This window comes from Vespa mandarinia, chromosome 5 (assembly GCF_050613455.1).
Source record: "Vespa mandarinia isolate Hongniang chromosome 5, ASM5061345v1, whole genome shotgun sequence".
NCBI classification, from domain to species: Eukaryota; Metazoa; Arthropoda; class Insecta; order Hymenoptera; family Vespidae; genus Vespa; species Vespa mandarinia.
In genome coordinates this window covers 9,025,804-9,045,000 of record NC_140814.1, presented here as the reverse complement: position 1 = coordinate 9,045,000, position 19,197 = coordinate 9,025,804, and the positions used below count along the sequence as shown (strand labels likewise).

General features: G+C 31.5%; 1 protein-coding gene across 7 annotated transcripts in view; it reads left to right on the top strand.

The window, feature by feature from the left end:
* LOC118448377 (uncharacterized) overlaps positions 1-19,197 on the top strand; it is a 21,756-nt gene extending 2,559 nt beyond the window's left edge. For 2 of the 7 annotated variants that reach the window (XM_085657222.1, XM_035881554.2), the window contains exons 2-8: positions 1,441-2,060; positions 5,609-5,741; positions 16,129-16,806; positions 17,070-17,271; positions 17,578-17,626; positions 17,698-18,004; positions 18,443-19,197. In XM_085657222.1, coding sequence (XP_085513348.1) covers positions 2,001-2,060; positions 5,609-5,741; positions 16,129-16,806; positions 17,070-17,271; positions 17,578-17,626; positions 17,698-18,004; positions 18,443-18,600 — 1,587 coding nt within the window. In that variant the 5' untranslated portion in view covers positions 1,441-2,000 and the 3' untranslated portion in view covers positions 18,601-19,197. Of the gene's footprint in view, positions 1-1,440; positions 2,061-5,608; positions 5,742-10,319; positions 10,506-16,128; positions 16,807-17,069; positions 17,272-17,577; positions 17,627-17,697; positions 18,005-18,195 lie in introns of those variants that run through there. The other 5 variants (XM_035881557.2, XM_035881556.2, XM_035881560.2 and 2 more) reach the window with 5 other exon arrangements.

Sequence of the window (19,197 nt, the reverse complement as noted above, 5' to 3'; positions counted from 1 at the left end):
GTAAAATAAATTTCTAAAAGTTTGCAATTTGTTATCGAACGAATCAAGTGATAAATATCTCTTATATGGATTTATATCTGAAATATAGGAATTATAAGGAAATGAAATAACTTTCCTTGAATGAATAAGTTTTCATTAATCAAATAAGCAAAAGAAATAAACAAACAAGATAATTCATATAACGATATAAATACAGATGTCGTATTTGCATTTGAAAAGACACATGTCAGATGAAAAGTTTTCAATTGATTTTTTTTTACCTTTTTTTTTTTTTTTTTTTTTATTTTTTGTTTCTCCTTTCTAATCGATCAAATTTACAATTTTATCAGCTTGATATCGAACGTTCCTTTTTTTATTTTTTTTTTTTTCCCCAATAAAAATCTTTACGATCGACGATACAATTATTGTTTTGATATAAGATTTTTTTGATCGATGATTTCATTATCATGATAATCAAATTATCAGATACCAATCATTAATACCAATACGTATAGATTATTTTTGAAAATTACAAATCAATGAGGATATTCGAGGTCATTTTCATAAGAAGAGTAAATACAAAAAAAATTCCCTCTTTCTCTCTCTCTCTGTTTGTACGAGTGTGTTCGGAAGACCGACGGAAGTTTTGATGCTTCCCTAGGGAAAACTATGTATATGCTATTCCTTTTTCTCGACTATTCGATCGTTGTCCTATGTATTCAGGTCGCTAAGTGTTCAGCTGTCGCGTTCTCGTCATCTTCAAGAAACGGCTCGTTCCTCGTGTTTCACGACCTCTTCTCCGTGTGCTAGAATCATTCTTCAACGACAGAACACGTTCCGTTTCTTCATCCTTCCCTCCCACCCACCCATCCTCCTTCCTTTTCTCCTTCCACCCTTCTGCCCAATCTTTCTCTCTTTTTGTTTTTAAACCCATTAAATCCACGTTTCGTTGTCGCCTCCGTTTAAACTCTTTGTCCTCTAACCTTTAAACATCGGATTCAATCTGTTCGACCTGTCAACAGGATTATATCGTTTATAGTACTCGAATAAGGTATATCTTATATATTTTGTATCAAAGAGGAATGTCTGTTTTTTCTTCTTTTTTCTTTTTTTTTTTCTTTTTTTTATATATTGAAAATAATCATGGTATTTTACGAAATATTTTTAAATATTTACAGACTGGTTAAATCTTATATCGTTATGTTTCTTCTCTTTTTTTTTCTTCTCCTTTCATTTATATTTTTCACGATGTTTTATATATCCACGTTTAATTGTTGTCAATTTAAAATGAATAAAATTATTCATTTTAAAAGAATTTAATATAATTTGTCGTTTCGTTAATTAACAATAAAATTGTCCTTGAATTACAAAATTATTCTTTTCAATAAACGTAATATAATTATGAAATAGATAATCGTTAAAATAATATTAAAAAGAACTCTCTGCGTTTCTCTTTCACAGGTTAACGACACCGATGATCGTGGCTTCTCGTAATAATTCTCGAAGAAGGAATTAAAAAAAAAAAAAGAAAAAAAAAAAAAAGAAAAAAAGAAAAGAAAAGAAAAGTAAACAAACGACGAACGTCGTATTGATCGGTGAATCAATCGAAAAGATTCGAGCGGGAAATTTAATTTTCTCGACAAAAATTCGACAAAAAATCACGCGTATGTTTTTTCTCGAGTGATAACGCACGATAAGGCTCGAAATGAGGATCGATTGAAAGAAATAAAAAAAAAAAGAAAAATAAATAAATAAATAAATAAATAAATAAAAATAAAAAAAAATAAGCAAAAAACGAAACGAAAAGGAAGAAAGAAAAAAAGAAAGAAAGACGAACGGAGAAAGAAAGAAATCTCTCGAGTTCGGATTTTTGAAGTGCCGTCGCGACGGTGGAGGATAAAGAGGTAAATCGGCTTGGAAAGAGGTACGACGAAGCTGCAACTGTGGAGGGTCTTTCCGTTTACTGGGAGGATTTCGTCGAGCAGCATCGTGTAAATGCAGCTACGGCGGCGAACATCTTTATGAACTACTCCGCACAAGACAGGACCAGAATGGTTTCGCACGTCATTCCTGTCTCCGGGGTAAGTTATTATCTTTCATCTCATTTAAACTTATATGACAATTTATAAATCGTTATTTACAAAACAAAACAAAACAAAACAAAAATAAAAACAAATATTGCTATCATAAATTTATTATAGATATGTTTATTGGTATCTTAGTGTATCTATCATATCAATATTTTTTTCATATCGTACAGTTCACCTGTAACTTGCCAAATCGATTAATTCTATAAAACAAAAATGTGGAAAAATTGTTATGAAATGATATAAATTGGTTTTCAAAAGAAGTAAAAAAATTCCCTTTAAAATATAAATACGAATAAATATTGTAGTATTTATAAAAGGTCTTTATTATTACGTTTGAATCGCATCATTTGCAACGATTTACGTTAGAGTACACAGGAGTTAATTAGATTGGCTTATGAAAGAAATTATTTTTTATTCGCTTGTATTATTATTTATTGGCTTATGAAATAAATTCTTTTTTAACGCCAAAAGAAAATTTTTGTCGTTTTATTATGAATATAAAAAGTGAGGACTCAAAGGATATATCAAAGCGCTTTGACATTTATATTTAAAGAAGAAAATTCCAAAAATGAACTTAATCGATTTTGACTTGTGAACACGACTCAGTTATATATTATATATTTTTCAATTATATTTTTTATATATATTTTCAATTCTTTCATGATTATATTACTATTATCAATAATTTTATTGTATTACGTAATTATATTATATAATTTTATTATATTCAATATCAGTATCAAATAAATTTATACATATTTAGAGAAATTAATTATATATATATGTACATATATTTATCAGAAAATTACTAATAAAAAATAATCACTCATAATGCATCTTACATATGTAATATCTGGATGCATTGATATTGAATTTCCTTCATTCTTTTTTGTTTTCTGTTTGTTTCTTTTTTGTTCTTTTTTTTTTTTCTCTTTTTTTTTATTAATTCCACATTCAAATACGATGAATCAGACGACTTATAACTTATTTTAATAACGGACGACTGGAATCGTCGTATTTGAATGTGGAACTCGTAAAAAAGAAAGAAGAAGAAAAAGTAAAAAGAGAAAAAAAAGAAGATGAAAGAAATTCAATATCCATGCAAGCAGGTATGTATTACATATCTATGTATGATGAATGAGTAATTATCTTTGATTAGTAATTTTCTGCTAAACTATACACGTGCGTATATATTAATCAATCTCTTTAAATACGTGTAAATATTTGATCTCGTTCGCATTCTTATCTTCCTCGTGGCAGAAGAAGCGTATGAGGAAAAGTCAAGGTTATGACCTCGAAAATTTCGCAATCTTAATCCATTTACGTCTTTTCGATGGCACCTTATCTATCTTCGATCTTCTTGAATTGCGGAATGAATTTCTTGATTTCTCGGTCTATCCGTTCCTGCCTCATGTCTTTCGTCTTCGTTGAACCCGTCTCGTGTAATTAGCAGATAAATCTTTCTTGTTCGTCTTTAATGAATCGAACGGAATGTGGGTTATCGCTGGTTGTTGTGCTCGATCGATACGCAAAGGTTTTCGTTTACTGTACTGGCAATCGATAAGAATCGAATGACTTGTTCAGCTCCCGTCGCATGATCGAAGATTTAAATAGGATGGTTTATAAAAATTATAAGATAAATAGATCAACGTGAAAATTTAATTTCGACTTTATTAAATTAATTCTTTCGTTTCTATCGAAATAGAAATTATATAATAAAATATTATATAAATAATAACACAGATATAGAAATTTCATTGATTGCAAATTTTTCAGGAAAATAATAAGTTCGTTTATTTGGCGATATAAAAATTCGAAATGTAAAAAAAAAAAGAAAAAAAAAAAAAAAAAAAAGAAAAAGAAAAGAATTATAAAATTTTCATAGTGTTCTACATTCGAGTACATTATCGTTTCGTAATACTTTGAAGAAATAAAATGATTATTTCTAAATAGCCACGTTAATCTAAATAGCCACAAAGCCGTTAAATAAAAATTATCTTTGCCAACGAGCTTCATATTATATTTTATTTTCGATGATCGGGCGTGAAGAAGAAAATCATCCTTGGCCAAGTTAAACAATCGATTCGCCACAATTTAGGTACAATCGACCATAGTATGTATCGTATATATTGTTATTTTGACTAAACAAATAAACCGAAATAATCCGCAGAATAATTTACATGATGGTGACATTGAAAACGAGAGAGAAAGGACAAAGTTGCACTTTGATATTGACGATATAAATAAAATTTCATGTTCGGGGGAAAAACAAAATTTTTATGATTTTCAATTAATTTCTCTTTTTTCCCCTCTCTCTCTCTCTCTTTTTAAGTAATTAACGACTAAAAATAAAAGAAATGACGATAGTTCTGTACTATAAGAAACTAAGACGTTTTATCTTATAAATTGATAAGAAACTGACTCGTTCGTCGTTGATCCAAATCGATCTATCTTTCCTCCTTCCTCTCATATATTTTAATAGAGACCTTCGCAAAGTAAAAGTTATTACAAAAAAAAATAAAAAAAAAAAAAAAAAGAAAAAAATAAATAAAATCAAAATAGTATCAGATTTATGAACATTAAAAATATAATAATACATCATCATAATGTCAATAATAAAATCAACCTTAATATCATTATATCTAGGTATATCTTATTTAGTTATATCTATGAGAAAGAGAAAGAGATAGAGATACGAATGTAAAAAAAATTGGATTCTTATTAAAAACGTTCGCATAATTTCTTTGTATTTTATATATATAATATTCAATGTATATAGTTACGCGTAACAATCTCGTAGAGAGGAACCCTCGCAAAAGCGTGCAAACTAGGCATCGTAAAACCAGATTGCAAATTAACGATCTAGTGAGATCGTAAGTTTCGCCTGGCATAATACGATGTCACAACACAGCGTCGGTGTTTGTAAGCTTCCGGCGACGGCACTTCAAACATCACAAGCCTGAAGCCAAAAGTCTTTTGGCTTTGGAGTCCTTCGCTCTGTCTGTTTGTATCTTCTTTCTCCTTCTTCTCGTTCCTCCTTCTTCTTAAACGTTTTCGAAAATTTATAAACAAAACGATTTCTATCATATACGATATAGAAATTAATCACTTTTTAAACTAATTTCGAACTAACGCTTGTTATTCCTTATTTTACATTATTAATGAAATTATATTAAAAAAAAAAAATGTTTCGTAAAATTTCTTCAATTATATTAGCAAGTATAAGGATAATGAAATAATAGGGTTAGATTTCTCTTTAAAAAAAAAAAAAACAGACAAAAAAAAAATAAACAAAGAAAGAAAAATTCTTTTCTCGTTATAGATCGAAATTCATGAAAATGAAATATTTTTTTTATATGAAGTAGATCATAAATATCTCATGATGGATGATATAAATATGTCATCCTATAGAGTGGGATACTGATTATCGTAAATAATGAGAGAAAAAGAACAAAAAAAAAAAGAAAAAAAAAAGAAAAAAGAAAAAAAAGAAGAGGACAGTATCTTAACTTTCTTTTTTTTTTTTTTTTTTTTTTCAGGAGCTGCAACAGGGTAACGGTAGCCTAGGTACTGCAGGACTAGGCAGTATACAGGATTCTCCTCACTCCTTAAAAATAAAACAGGAACCTTTTCAGCTGTCTCCACCATCCCCACTTCCGCCACTTCATCAAGGTATGTATATACGTTTCTATACTCTCTCTCTCATTTCTTTGTGTTATTTACGAAACGTCCCTAATATCTCGCGGCTAAAGAGAAAAAAATATAAAAAAGAGTTTTAACCACGTGAGCTTATAAATTATAGATACTCTCTATTCTCGAACTTCATGCTTTTATTAAAAAAGAAGAAAAAAAGAAAAAAAAAAAAAAGAAAGAAAGAAAAATAATAATCTAAATATATACAATTTTATCGGTTAAGTCATAATAAAATCTTAATTAATAGAATTAATTATAAGAATTTGCAGAGGAATGATATCTGTATAAAATAATCTTACTCTATTGAAATAATTATCATTAATTTATAAAAGTAATCTAATTAAAAATATCTACAAAAATTGATCGTCTACATTGCTATAATGTAAAAGTATTAAGATTTAGAACAATTTTATAATTATTATCACGATAATCGATAGAATAATCGTTTCATGAATTATAAAGGTAATCTAATTAAAAAAAAAAAAAAAAAAAAAAAAAAAAAAGAAAAAAAGAATCTATAAAAATTAATCGTCTACATTGTAATAACATGAAAGAATAAAGATTTAGGATTATTTTATAATTATTGTCACGATAATCGATATTTAATTTTGTTCAGAGATTTTGTGGGGAAAATGAACAAAAAAAAAGAGAGAGACAGAGAGAGAGAGAGAGAGAGAGAAAGAGAGAGAGAGAAAGAGAAAGAGAAAGAGAAATAGAGAGGGAGAGAGAGAGAGACAGAGAATAATCTGAAAAGTATTTCTATCAGTTCGAAGCGATTTCTGCGTAATATGTATCCTGAACGAGGATAGCTTCTTCACCTTCTCTCTCTCTCTCTCTCTTTCTCTCTCTCTCTCTCTCTCTACGTATTTCTTTCTCTTCGTTTTTCGTACTCGCTAAACGGCCCGTTCTAATAATACAAGACCGCGGAGCTGTCGAGTGTCACGCTCGCGAGGGAGGCCAAAGCGGAAAACGATAGAGATGGTGGAAGAAGAATTAGAGTGCTAGCGAACGAAAGAGATAGAGAGAAAGAGAAGAAACGGAAGGGGGGAGAAAAGTGATATACCGCGAGAGGCTGCATCCTGATCTTTCCACGCACCATTTAGTCACATTCTCTCCTGCGATCATAGTTCTCGTCAGATAGTCATTACCTTGTCGTACCCTTTGAAATGAAAATCGTTTCGCTTAATAGTCATCCAAAAGAAACGTGTCAAGTACATTTACAAATTGAGAGGATTTTATTTGTCTTGATATCTACTTCATCGATCGTGTTTTAAACGAATTTGAACAAAAATCCGTGAAAATTGTTCACTCGATCATTAAACGATTTAATTATATATATATATATATATATATACATATTAGATTATTATCAAAAGAAAGAATTATTTTTTATAATATAAATAATGTATGGGAATGAAGTTATTGTTTTGTTTTATAAAACAAAACGATCATATTCGTTCTATCTTTTTTTCTTTTTAATAATCTTTTTTTTTTTTTTTCTTTCTATTCTTTTTCTATCAATAAGATAGCACAAAAGTTATAATAGATATACATATCTAGATAGATTATGGCCGTGCGTGAAAATAGATTCTCTTGTGACAACTTAGGATAAAGAGCTCGTTTGGTATATTTATCGATGATTATCTTACCGGTTCGTGCCATTTGTCTTCGTACAAACGAAATAGTTGACCGTCTTATATTAACGGCTTACAGCTTGTTAAATGAGAGATATTTGCGAGCTCTTTTCATGCCATCGTCTTTGATGATTTTAGAGCTTGACAAAAAAATTAATTATAATTTGTCTAATTAAATATTTGCTCGCAATGATATAGAAATCCTGAGACTTTTTTTTTCTTTCTCCTTTTTTTTTTCCTATTCTATTCGTTTCCTTAAGGATGTGTCTGATGTAGACGAATCTACGAGGAAAAATTGTTTTTAATGGAAGACGGGTTAAAAAAAAAAGTTAAAGAAGAAAAAAAATATGTCAATAGAAAATTATCACAGTTATTTAATAATTATATTCATTTTTATATTGCGTATATTTTTACGTTTTGGTCGCAAACGTTAAAAGCTTTACTTTTTATTTCGTCTTTTTATCTATCTTACTCGATATAATTCTAGTCAAAAAGTACTGAAAAAGAAAAAAAAAAAAAAAAAAAAAAAAAGAAAAAAAAAACAGAAAAGAAAAAAATAATGCGATAAGAAAAATGATCTTCTCTGATTTCTGACACGATGACTTCGACTCGAGCCGATTTCGTTGGCTTCGACTTTCCGCTATCATGCGAGCAAGCAAAAAGAACATTTCAGGATGAGACGATAGAACGAAGGGCTCATATTACTTGGACTTTTATTATATGCTAATCGTTTAATGTTTGAAAGAGACAGAGACAGACAAAGAGAGAGAGAGAGAGAGAGAGAGAGAGAGAGAGAGAGAGAAGTAGATTCGAGATAAATTATGCCTCTTGCGATTAACCCGTGACACTCATAAGGTGAAATTCTAGACCAACGTAACTTCAATATTCTCAATATTATATTAAGAATGACTCGTAACGATACTCTTTCTAATTAGCAATCGAACGTTCTTCAAATGATCTTTAATTTTATCCTTTGGAAATTGTAATAATCTTTATCTAAAATATTAAGACGAATAAAATAAATTAATAAAGATATTGAACGTATTATATATCGATAAAGCTTATTAATAAATTGAAAAACATACGAAGTTTCATCGATTTCAAGGATATCATTTGTCAAAAATTTCAATGTGATACTTTCTGACGATTGAATAATTATTCGAAAATGATTCTTCGTCGGAAGAGAAGAAACATTCGATCAGATTGATTATATCGCTGAATAAAATTGTCATTGATAATACTAATTTATTTAACTTGATAATAATAATAATAATAATAATAATAAATAAAGAAAAACAATGACCGATTAATAATACTGATGTTAATAATGATGATATCGATAATTGTAAAATAAGAAATTTCTTTGAAATTCTTTAAAGTCATTTTGTGAGGGTTTAGATCGTTCCTAGTGTTAATTGTCCTTTGAAAGAGGTCAACTCTAAGGATCGCGAAAGATTTCTTCAATTTTCTCGCGGCGGCGGTCCAGAATCCAAAATCGTCACACGCTCTAAGGAAAAAGAAAATCGTGGATCGAGCTAAGGAGCGCACGAGTCGTGTGTTTTCGGAATCGGCCTGTTTAGAGTGCTTGGCATAAGAGTTATGGTCGCTAATCCGGGAAGGCTGCGTGCTTTCGGGCAAGCTGATGTATCGCCCAACGACAGCGTTTCGAGGATTCTTGCCCCCGAGGAGCCGAACATCTTTTCTCGCACGGTTCGCATTTAGATGAGAAGAACCAAATCGACTTACTGACTTTTTAACTTTGTTACTCGATATAATCTAGAGCTGGAACTGTTTGACCTTCGGAAAAGTCAAAAAGTCAATTTTTATCAATTCAATAAAATCGAAACAATATAATTCGTTTCTATCGGATAGCTATATTTGATTTCATTATTAATTAATTCTACAATTAATTCATTATTAATTCATTCAAATCGATAATTAATCGATTTCTTTCATTTAAATCTTATTGATTTGTTATTAAATATATTTGATATTGAAATGAGTGATATGGAAGGAAAGGAAGAAAGAGAGAAAGAAAGAAAAATGATAACGAAATAAAATAAAGAAAGATTATAAAGATGATAGCCCCGAGATGAGATTTAATTTAATATATAATGAAATTTTTTTGTATATTGGAATCGGAACGTGAAACGATTAATCTTTAGCTGGACTAATGCATTAAAATAGATACGTAATAAACAAGGGCACGCTTTTTCAGAGGGTGAAGAAGGGGCTAAAATGAGAGAAGGAGTAAATTACGATTGATAACGGAATATGGACGCTATCGTAATGGGCCGAGCATTACGTTTTGATAAACACCGACTACGAGCTTGATAGAAACTGTCAAAGTTTCACGATAAAAGCTTCGTTTTCGATAAAACAGCATTACTCTCCCGCGAATCGTGAGCCGATGGATAAACTTGTACTTTAAAAGTTCGCTCGTAAAGAGTTCAGTTTTTTTTTCCTTTTTTTCTCTTTTCTTTTTTTTTCTTTTTTTTTTTTTTTTTTATTCAGAAAAAAAAGTCGAATTTTATAAAATAACGTAAATGAAGTTTAAACATAACAAAAACTTGACATTCAACGTTATTCTACGTACAAACGATTATACGATTAAATGATTAATCTATAATAAAGTTAATAGAAACTTATCGATGATTTATTTATAAACTCGGATAATTATTTAATCGTTATAATTATTTGCCTAAAGAATATATTATCGATAATCATATGGTAATACGTACAAATTAATATCATTAATAACAATATCAGAATTTGTAAAATTTCTTTTTTCTCTTCTTTTTTTATTTCTTCCGAATTTTTTTAATTTGGATACGGATTATAATGAATATATTATAGTTGTCGAATTGTGCCCACCTTATTAATTATCAAACCATATAATAATTAATGTCGATTCGTTAACTAGTCCTCGACTTTGCTCTCTGATTTCGAATCATCATCGGGAGCCGAATGGGATGACCGATCATCATTTGACGCCTCGAGAGCTCGTACAATGCACGAGTGCAAAACAACGCTCCCGCTGCGTATGCGCTATAGTAAACACGATAACGTCGATAGAGATAATGAGGGAGGAAGAAAAAGGATACGTATGGTTCGTACACGCATATACATACACATATTTATAAATCACGTTTCGAGGCCTTGATATCATAAGCGTTCGCATTTCTTTGATTTTTCGGTACTTCGATAACGCTAAAGTTTATAATATCTATTTAAACGATAAAATATTAAATAAGAACAATCATTGATAAGAGAAAGAGAATGATAAAGGAAAAGTAAATTTATGCGAACGCATCAACGAACGTTGTTCCGTTTTTCTACGTCATTGTTCTATTTTTATTCGATTCTTCTTTCTTCTTTTTTTCCTTTTTTTTTTTTTTTAATTCCTCTCCCTCTCCCTCCTCCCTCTCTCTCTTTGTTTTTTCTTTTCCTTTAACGTCGATTAAAAAAAAAAAAATTATTTGTTATTTTTGATATTGGTCATTTAAATAGATCGTATAATAAGATAATATTAATTTTTGAGATCGATTAAGATCGGATTGATAGATCACTTTTTTCTTTTCTTTTCTTTTTTTGCACCATCAAGAAGAAACGATGAAAAAGAGGTCGAAGTCGAGGTCGAGATACCGGCCGATGATTGGCTCACACAAAAGATACCGGGAGATGAACTATCGTCGTTCAGATGACCCTCTGCCCCAACCTCGGCTCTCTCTCTCTCTCTCTCTCTCTCTCTTTTTTCTCATATACTCTTTATTTCTCTCTTTCAATTTTTCTTTTCCCATTTTAACTTCTGCTATGCTCGCCCTACCGCCACTCTTGTCTTCGTACAACACAAACTTATTTAACCGTACTCATTTTTCTATCGACTTCAATCGTCTCTGTCATAATTCCACTTTCTGCTTTTTTTTTCCATTCTCTCTCTCTCTCTCTCTCTCTCTCTCTCTCTCTCTCTCTCAATTCTTTATCATTTTTTTTATTGTCTTTCATTGCCATAAGAATTTTTCCGTTCGTTGAGAAAACTTCAGATATCAATACCATGCGTTTACGTCTTTTTCTTGAACTTCATTTTCCTTTGTATTCGTTAATTTAAGTAAAATTTTTTTATTTGAAATATTTCTTATCCTTTCATTGCCACGAAGATGAATAATCCATGTTTATAATATGTGTCTATAATGTAACTATTTCGTTTGATATTGGTTCCTTTCGTTATTATTATTATTATTATTTTTTTTTTTTTTTTTTTTTTTTTTTTTTTGAAGAAGAAGAAGAAGGTCGAATCGTTTGGCTCAAACGCGACTGTCAGATATCAAATTAACGATGGTATATTATATTTTCGATATATTCATTCAATGGCTAATTGCATCCTGATAAAAAGTCACGTGCTGTCGACGCATATCAAGATGGCGATTGGAAATAGCACGCGAGTCCTCTCGGTTGCTACTCGATCTGCTCTTGATTAGCTCTGCAAAACAACCCCCGAATACCCTCTTGAGTTATCGTTATACAACCCCCTCGTCTCTTGCAGTTCGTAACTCTTCGTGCAGGTTGCACGTGCCAACAATTGTTTTGAAAAACTTTCGCAGCTGCGTATTCTCATTACGAAGAAAATGAAACGGGACAGAGAGAGAGAGAGAGAGAGAGAGAGAGAGAGAGAGAGAGAGAGAGAGAGAGAGAACGTTCGAATAACAAGCGAAACATTAACAAAAAAACATTATTATTAACAATGACAATCGTCCTATCATCTTTTAATTGAAAATAATATCAAATCAATTTGGCACATAGATAAAACAAATAATCTCCAATGATTTTACACAATTTAATTAATAATTAATAATTCATGCATATTTTATTTCTCTCGATTACATGAACGTCAGCACTTTCGAAGATTTGCAATTTCGTAATAGTTACTGCAACGTTTCGCAAGTATTGTCCTTGTACAAAAAAAAAAAAAAAAGAAAAAAGAAAAAGAAAAAGAAAACGGAGAAAAGAAAGAAAGAAAGAACGAGAGAAAGCAAAAAAAAAGACGCTTCAGCTGACATTTCATTGAGTATGCAAATTTTGTGGGACGTGAAATGAGTTCATGGTTTGTGGTACGAGTTAGTACTCGAGTTAGTACTCGAGAGATTTTTAAAGGAAAAAAAAGAAAAGAAAAGAGAGAGAGAGAGAGAGAAAGAGAGAGAGAGAGAGAGAGAGAGAGAGAGAGAGAGAGAGAGAAAAGAAGTGATTATCCTGATTCGAAGAAGAAACGCCGATCGTTTTGGTCGTCGCTCCTGTTAGGGAGGTCTCTGCCATTTCACAGAGTGATGTCATTTAAGTATTGTATTTCGCTTATCGGCACCGGATGCCGTCGATTCCTCGTGGAACTCGCAGCATTTCAGGAATGCGAATGCCGCCGTTTTCTGCAACGAAGATGACTGACAATCTTCCTCTCTTCAGCCTCTCATTCGTCATATTTATCTATGAAACATAATCAATCGATCGATCGATCAATAAGTAAAATCTAATTTAGAAACTTATTGATATTATAAATGATCTATTTGAATTTCATCGTTACTCTATTATTCAATGTTTATTCTTTTTTATACCATATTTTATACCATAATTAATGTCCAATTTTATACCATAATTAATAAACCTATGTCTAATCATAGGTTTATTAATTATGGTATAAAATTTGAAATAAAAAAAGAAAAGAAAAAAAAATTGATCCTATTCATTTATAATAATAATTCATATTAATACCTAGATTGAATAAGATATTAGTTAGCTAATATCAATTTAGAAACATAAATTTAACGTCATATATCTAGATATTATTGTATCCTTTAGAACGATACAGTAAATGTATTCATTGTCAAGCTTAATATACTATGTCAGAACAAACAGTATCATGGTATATTAATCCTATTATCTGTCATTGCTCGTGATTAATGGGAAATCTCTCATAATCACAAATTGTTAATCATAAAATATAAACATAACATAATATCCGTCTATTTACTTTTCTCAAATATAGACAAATATTTACGAGTTAAGTTTGTTAATAAAATTGAGTAATAAGAAAATTATACGATGAAAATCTTTTTCGTAATATTCGAATATGACGTCGAGTTTGTTAATTGGAATTCTCTTTATATATATATATATATATATATACATATATATTATAAAATAACGTATTATCCTAGTTAGAAAATTTTTACGATCGCAGGAGGGATATTAATTACGTCAATGTTTCGAATTCGAAGGATATCAGATCTCCTTCGACGTTGTCCATGGCTGATGCCTTCTGGAAATGGGTTACGAACACGTGTCTCCTCGTTCATACTGTGATGGGGACGAAAACAAGATCTCCCTAATGCGACGCTATCGAAATGGTATTCCGTTTCTCCTATGTACGAATCGACCGGTATCGTCCTAGTGAGAGCGAGGAGAAATACTGTTTTCAAAACTGGGATAACGTGACCGTTCGTTGTCATAACAGTGATCGTCCGTATACTTCTCTCTTCGCTCATGGATCCGATCGATAGATCACTCCGATCGATATCTATTGGAGAAAGGAAAAAAAAAAAAGGAAAAAGAAAAAACATTGATGATTTTTATAACATCGTTACGAATAGAAATTATTTCCTTTTAATTATTTATTAACGTGTTGACGTTAAGTTCAATATATTTTTTTTCTTTTTTCTTATCTTTTCCTTTTCTTTTCTTTTTTTTTTCTTTAATAAAATTTACACGAATTATATTTTTACATCACGTTCTCTCTTACTTTTCTTTAATTGAACTTGAAAGGAATAGGGGAAAGTTGAAAATAAATAGCAACAATGGGAAAATATATTGTTAATTTTAACAAAAAATTAAAAGGGAATATATATATATATATATTACATATATATATATGGCTGGTACCAGGTCACCTTAAGTAAGGCGATAAACGACGATGAGATTAATCGATGTTTTGTGTTATGACTATCGCATATCTGTACGATCCTCTTCCTTCCTTTCTTCCCTCTCCACTTCCACCCCCATACTTTATTCGCGTGTTCAGTCAACGAGAAAGCTTTATCGGTCCTTGCTCGATAAAATTATCGTAATCATTTAGCGAGGATCGCATATTTCTCCCTTTGACCTAAACGATTAGCCCCCTTTCTAGTGTTTCACATCCCTTTGTTCTTATCTTTTCGCATAACCCACTTTTTAACCTTTCTCGTCGATGATAAAAATCAACGACGAACAATGATACAAAATAAAAATAAAAACATTAAATAAAATAATAATAATAATAATAATAATATAAATACAGCTTAAGTAATATAAATAAATGCATAAATTTTTATTGAAATTGAAATAAAAATCTTATCTAAACGTTATATCATAATATTCAATTAATAATTAGACATAGAGGAATACTTATAGAAGTAATCATGATTAGAAGTAATCATGAGGAAAACTTTTATCGTGAGATATATATTATATTCTTTCGATAAATTCGGTTCGATTAAAATATAAATAAATAAATAAATAAATAAATAAATAAATAACAATAATAAATCTTCATCCGAATTGAAACGGGGAAAATGTAAAACGATATCGACGAGCCTGAAAGTGGAGATCGATGGATCGATCGATCGATCGATCGATAACTCAAAGAAGAAATAAGTAGTACGTGCATTTTCTGCGTTCTCCTTCGATTGAGATTCTAAGAAATCTCTTTAGTACACAGGCCCGTGTGTAGGCGAAGAACAATTGGACCGTTTAAACGGAACTTGTCTCTGACACCCGAGGCGCGCACCGAGCCGATGTTTAGTACGAGATATCCGATATACGAAGCGATAAAAGGCAACCGGCGAACGCTCGACCGTGCTTGGAAGCGTGACTAATGCGAGCATGGCTATAGCAATGACTTATATGCCCCTATATCCGTCACTTTTCAAATAAATAAACCTTACGTACCTCCCGCGAGCACGAGACGCCATTATCTTATACGTACGATTATTACGATTGATTATAGCATTTCCTCAATTGTTTTCTCCTTTTTATGGAACACAATGAAATTAATCATAGGTTTATTAATTATGGTATAAAATTTGAAAAAAAAAAAAAAAAAAAAAAAGAAAAAAAAAAAAAAAAAAAAAAAAAAAGAAAAGTAAAAATATAATTTCGATTTTCTTTACCGACGGTCGGTAAAAGAACATTGGCGGCAAATTTGAATTCGTTAAAGTGAAGCTCGTGTTAAATCGAACGAACGGTATGAAATAATGGATTTTCCATGTAACAAAATCGGAAAATTCGTAGTTTCTTAGTTAGAAACGAGCGCGTACGCGGTGTCGAGTGTATCGGTAGAGTGAGGCACGTGTAACTGGAACGGGATGTAATTGGACACCAATAACCCACGTACACGCCGCCGGCGTGGTAAAAAGAGATGACGAGGGAGTGAGAGAGAAAGAGGAAGGAAGATAGATGGGGAGAACGTAGAAGGCATGAAAACAAAAAATTGAGGGAAAAAGATTTTTCCCGAACAAACGATCGATTTCATTTCACTCGAATATCCTATCTATTTTGATGATGATTCTTCTATATAATTGATCAATCGATAATAGATTAACGAACGGTTACTTTTGCTTTAATTGTTTTTATGAACGAACGATATGAACAAACCTAATAAGACTTAATAAACTTTATTAAGATAATCCAAAAGATATTATTTTCCGCAGTGAGCAGTTTTATGTCGGATCTACAAAATGGTTACATGATCAATGCTTCGAAAGATTTGGAATCTTCCGTATCTACTGGTATCAACAAAAGTCTAACTACTCATCATCCGTCCTTGAGTCTTCATCATTCACACCATAGCTTGCATAGTCCGAATTCGACGATTTCAATGCACTCTTCTACACCATCCCAACAACAACAACAACAACAACAACAACAGCAACAGCAGCAACAACAGCAGCAACAACAACAGCATCATCATCTGGAAGATAAAGTGTCCTCCCCAAGTGGAGGACTTCATAGTTCAACGACTAATAGTAATCCTTCGACACCCTCTGCACCATCAACGCCTACTGCTGGTACAGAAAACAGTGCTGGATCAAATACAGCTACTATAACGAATAATAATAACAATAGTAATGGCAATCCTGCTTCAACTACAGCCAGCAAGCCGCCTTTCAGTTATGTTGCTCTGATTGCCATGGCGATACAACACAGTGCACAAAAAAGGGCGACTCTTAGCGAAATTTATGCGTATATCACAGCCAAGTTTCCTTATTTCGAGAAGAATAAAAAGGGCTGGCAAAATTCTATTAGGCATAATTTATCATTGAACGAGTGTTTCGTCAAGGTACCACGTGAAGGTGGTGGCGAAAGGAAGGGCAACTTTTGGACTCTCGGTATGTCAAGTCTGTTTTCTGTTTATTCTTCTTTTTCTTTTTTCTTTTTTTTTTTCTTTCTTTTTTTTTTCCAATGATAAAAGTTTTGCCTTCTTAAAACTTCTTTAATTTATTCTTTGAGAATTATAAGGAAAAAGAAAAAAAAAAAAGAAAGAATTTATAATTAATATATCAGAAATAAATTGTCGATTAGAAATCAAATGTTTTTTTTTTTGTTAAATAATTGATAACAATCGATTGGTAATCATTTTTCGTTCACGTAGATCCCCAATACGAGGACATGTTTGAAAATGGTAACTACAGAAGACGCAGACGTATGAAACGTCCATACAGAAATGCTCCTTATCACAAATCTATCTTTGGCGATCCTTTCTCGCCGACACATGTCCATCTTGGTCCTAGAAATTTATTCGCCCATACACCATCTTCCTATGCACCTACTACTTACGCGCGATACGATACGAGGTATTTCTTTATCAAATAATATTTTTAACATATTATTTATGTTGCTTGCTTTCTTTCCTTCTTCTTCTTCTTTTTTTTTTTTTTTCTTTAATATAATATCTAATTAATTCCCCGATTTTAACTTCCAATCGTTCTGGGATAATATTATTCAATAACAATTTTGCAGATCGTCATTGTTAATCCACGAAATTAAATACGATAAAATTAACGATACGACGACGGAAAATGTTTATAAAAAAAAAAAAAAAAAAAAAAGAAAGAAAGAAAAATCTTCTGCAATTATTGTATATCCACATTTCGTTTCAGTGCATGGAGTCTTCAGCAACCACAATTATCCTATAGTCATTGCCAGTCGGTAAGAAATATATTAATAATCTATCTTTATACGTTTCGTTTTCTTTTCTTTATTAAATTCGTAATTTGCAGCTTCAACCACAGTTACAATCGATGCAATCGATGCAGATACCGACGATGAACGGTTATAGTCAACTGAGTACTTCGTTAAGTGAGTCTCTGCTCTATCCTCCGAACTTCAGTTCTTTGAGCTCGCGAGTTATTAGACGACCGTGCAAAGCTTTTCAAGGCAATTACCTGGATGTTCCAGGTGGAACGACTGGATCACCAGGAACTATGAGCAGTGGATCATTTGGTAGCACCTTCACGGCATGTGGTAGAAGACACGAAACCAGCATGGCGACTGAAACGATGCCAGCAAGGTGCTATTGGCCAGAAAGTGAGTTCATTTTTATTTAACATTTACAATACGTTAACGATTTAACACTTTCGTGAATATAACATCGACAATTTAATTTCTCATGTGATTTCTTTTTATTATTTGTTCTCCATGTAATTTTTATGTGTAAACATTTCATAATTTTTTTTTCTTTTTTTTTTTTTTTTCAATATCTTCTTCCACCCGACTAGTATTATAGAAGAGTAGAAGAATAGAATCATATATCCGAAGAAATTTTCGATATTTATAAATTTTCTTTCACGAAATGCAAGAAGAAGAATATCACTCGTTGTTAGCTAAGAGGATTAATATTATTATCGATTCTACGATAATCCTCGAATGAACATTGGTAACATTATAGAGAGAGGGACGTAGCTCCTGCGAAAGTGTTAATTCTCGTTAATTAGATTATTCAATGGATTTATACATATATCACAGTGGTGAACGTGAAAGAGGAACCAGGTAGTACCACGGCATCGACATCAGCCGTCGGCGGTGTTCCACCGACCATGATGGGAACAACGGTGCCATCGAGCGTTACCGCACCAGCTTTTCCCTCCGTCGAATTTCAAACGCGATCGAAGTGTTTCATGTGAACTGTTTAATCAATCGATTCGATATGAAAAAAAAAAAAACAAAAAACAAAAAAGAAAAGAAAAAAAGAAAAGGAAAACCGATTTTTTTTTTTTTTACTTTTGGTACGTGAATACGTGCCAAATGGATTCGAGAATTTTTCTTTCTCTCTCTCTCTCTCTCTCTCTCTCTGTACCGTTCTTTTCTTCTCTTTTTTTCTTCGAATAATTTTTGTTAAAAGATATGACGTCTTTAAATGGAAAGGGAATGGATGAAGGGTTGTGGGATGGATGAGGGTTAGAAGAAGAAAAAAAAAAAAATAGAAACAAAACGAATTTAAAATCGAAACGAAGAGAATTCGTATACGATATTTTCTATTTCTGGATGACTGGAAGCGAAATATTCTAGGATTTTCATCCGCGTTCCATTTCGAGTCTTTTGAGAGAAGATGACACCGACGAAGGACGAAGAGAAAACGAATGAGTCTGGTAAGCAACGAAGGGGGCGATGACGACGTGCAGGATATATCGTCGCGAACCATTGAAACGTTTCTCTGAGAGTCATGTGAGAGAATAAAAGTGAAAGAAAGAGAGAGAGAGAGAGAGAGAGAGAGAGAGAGA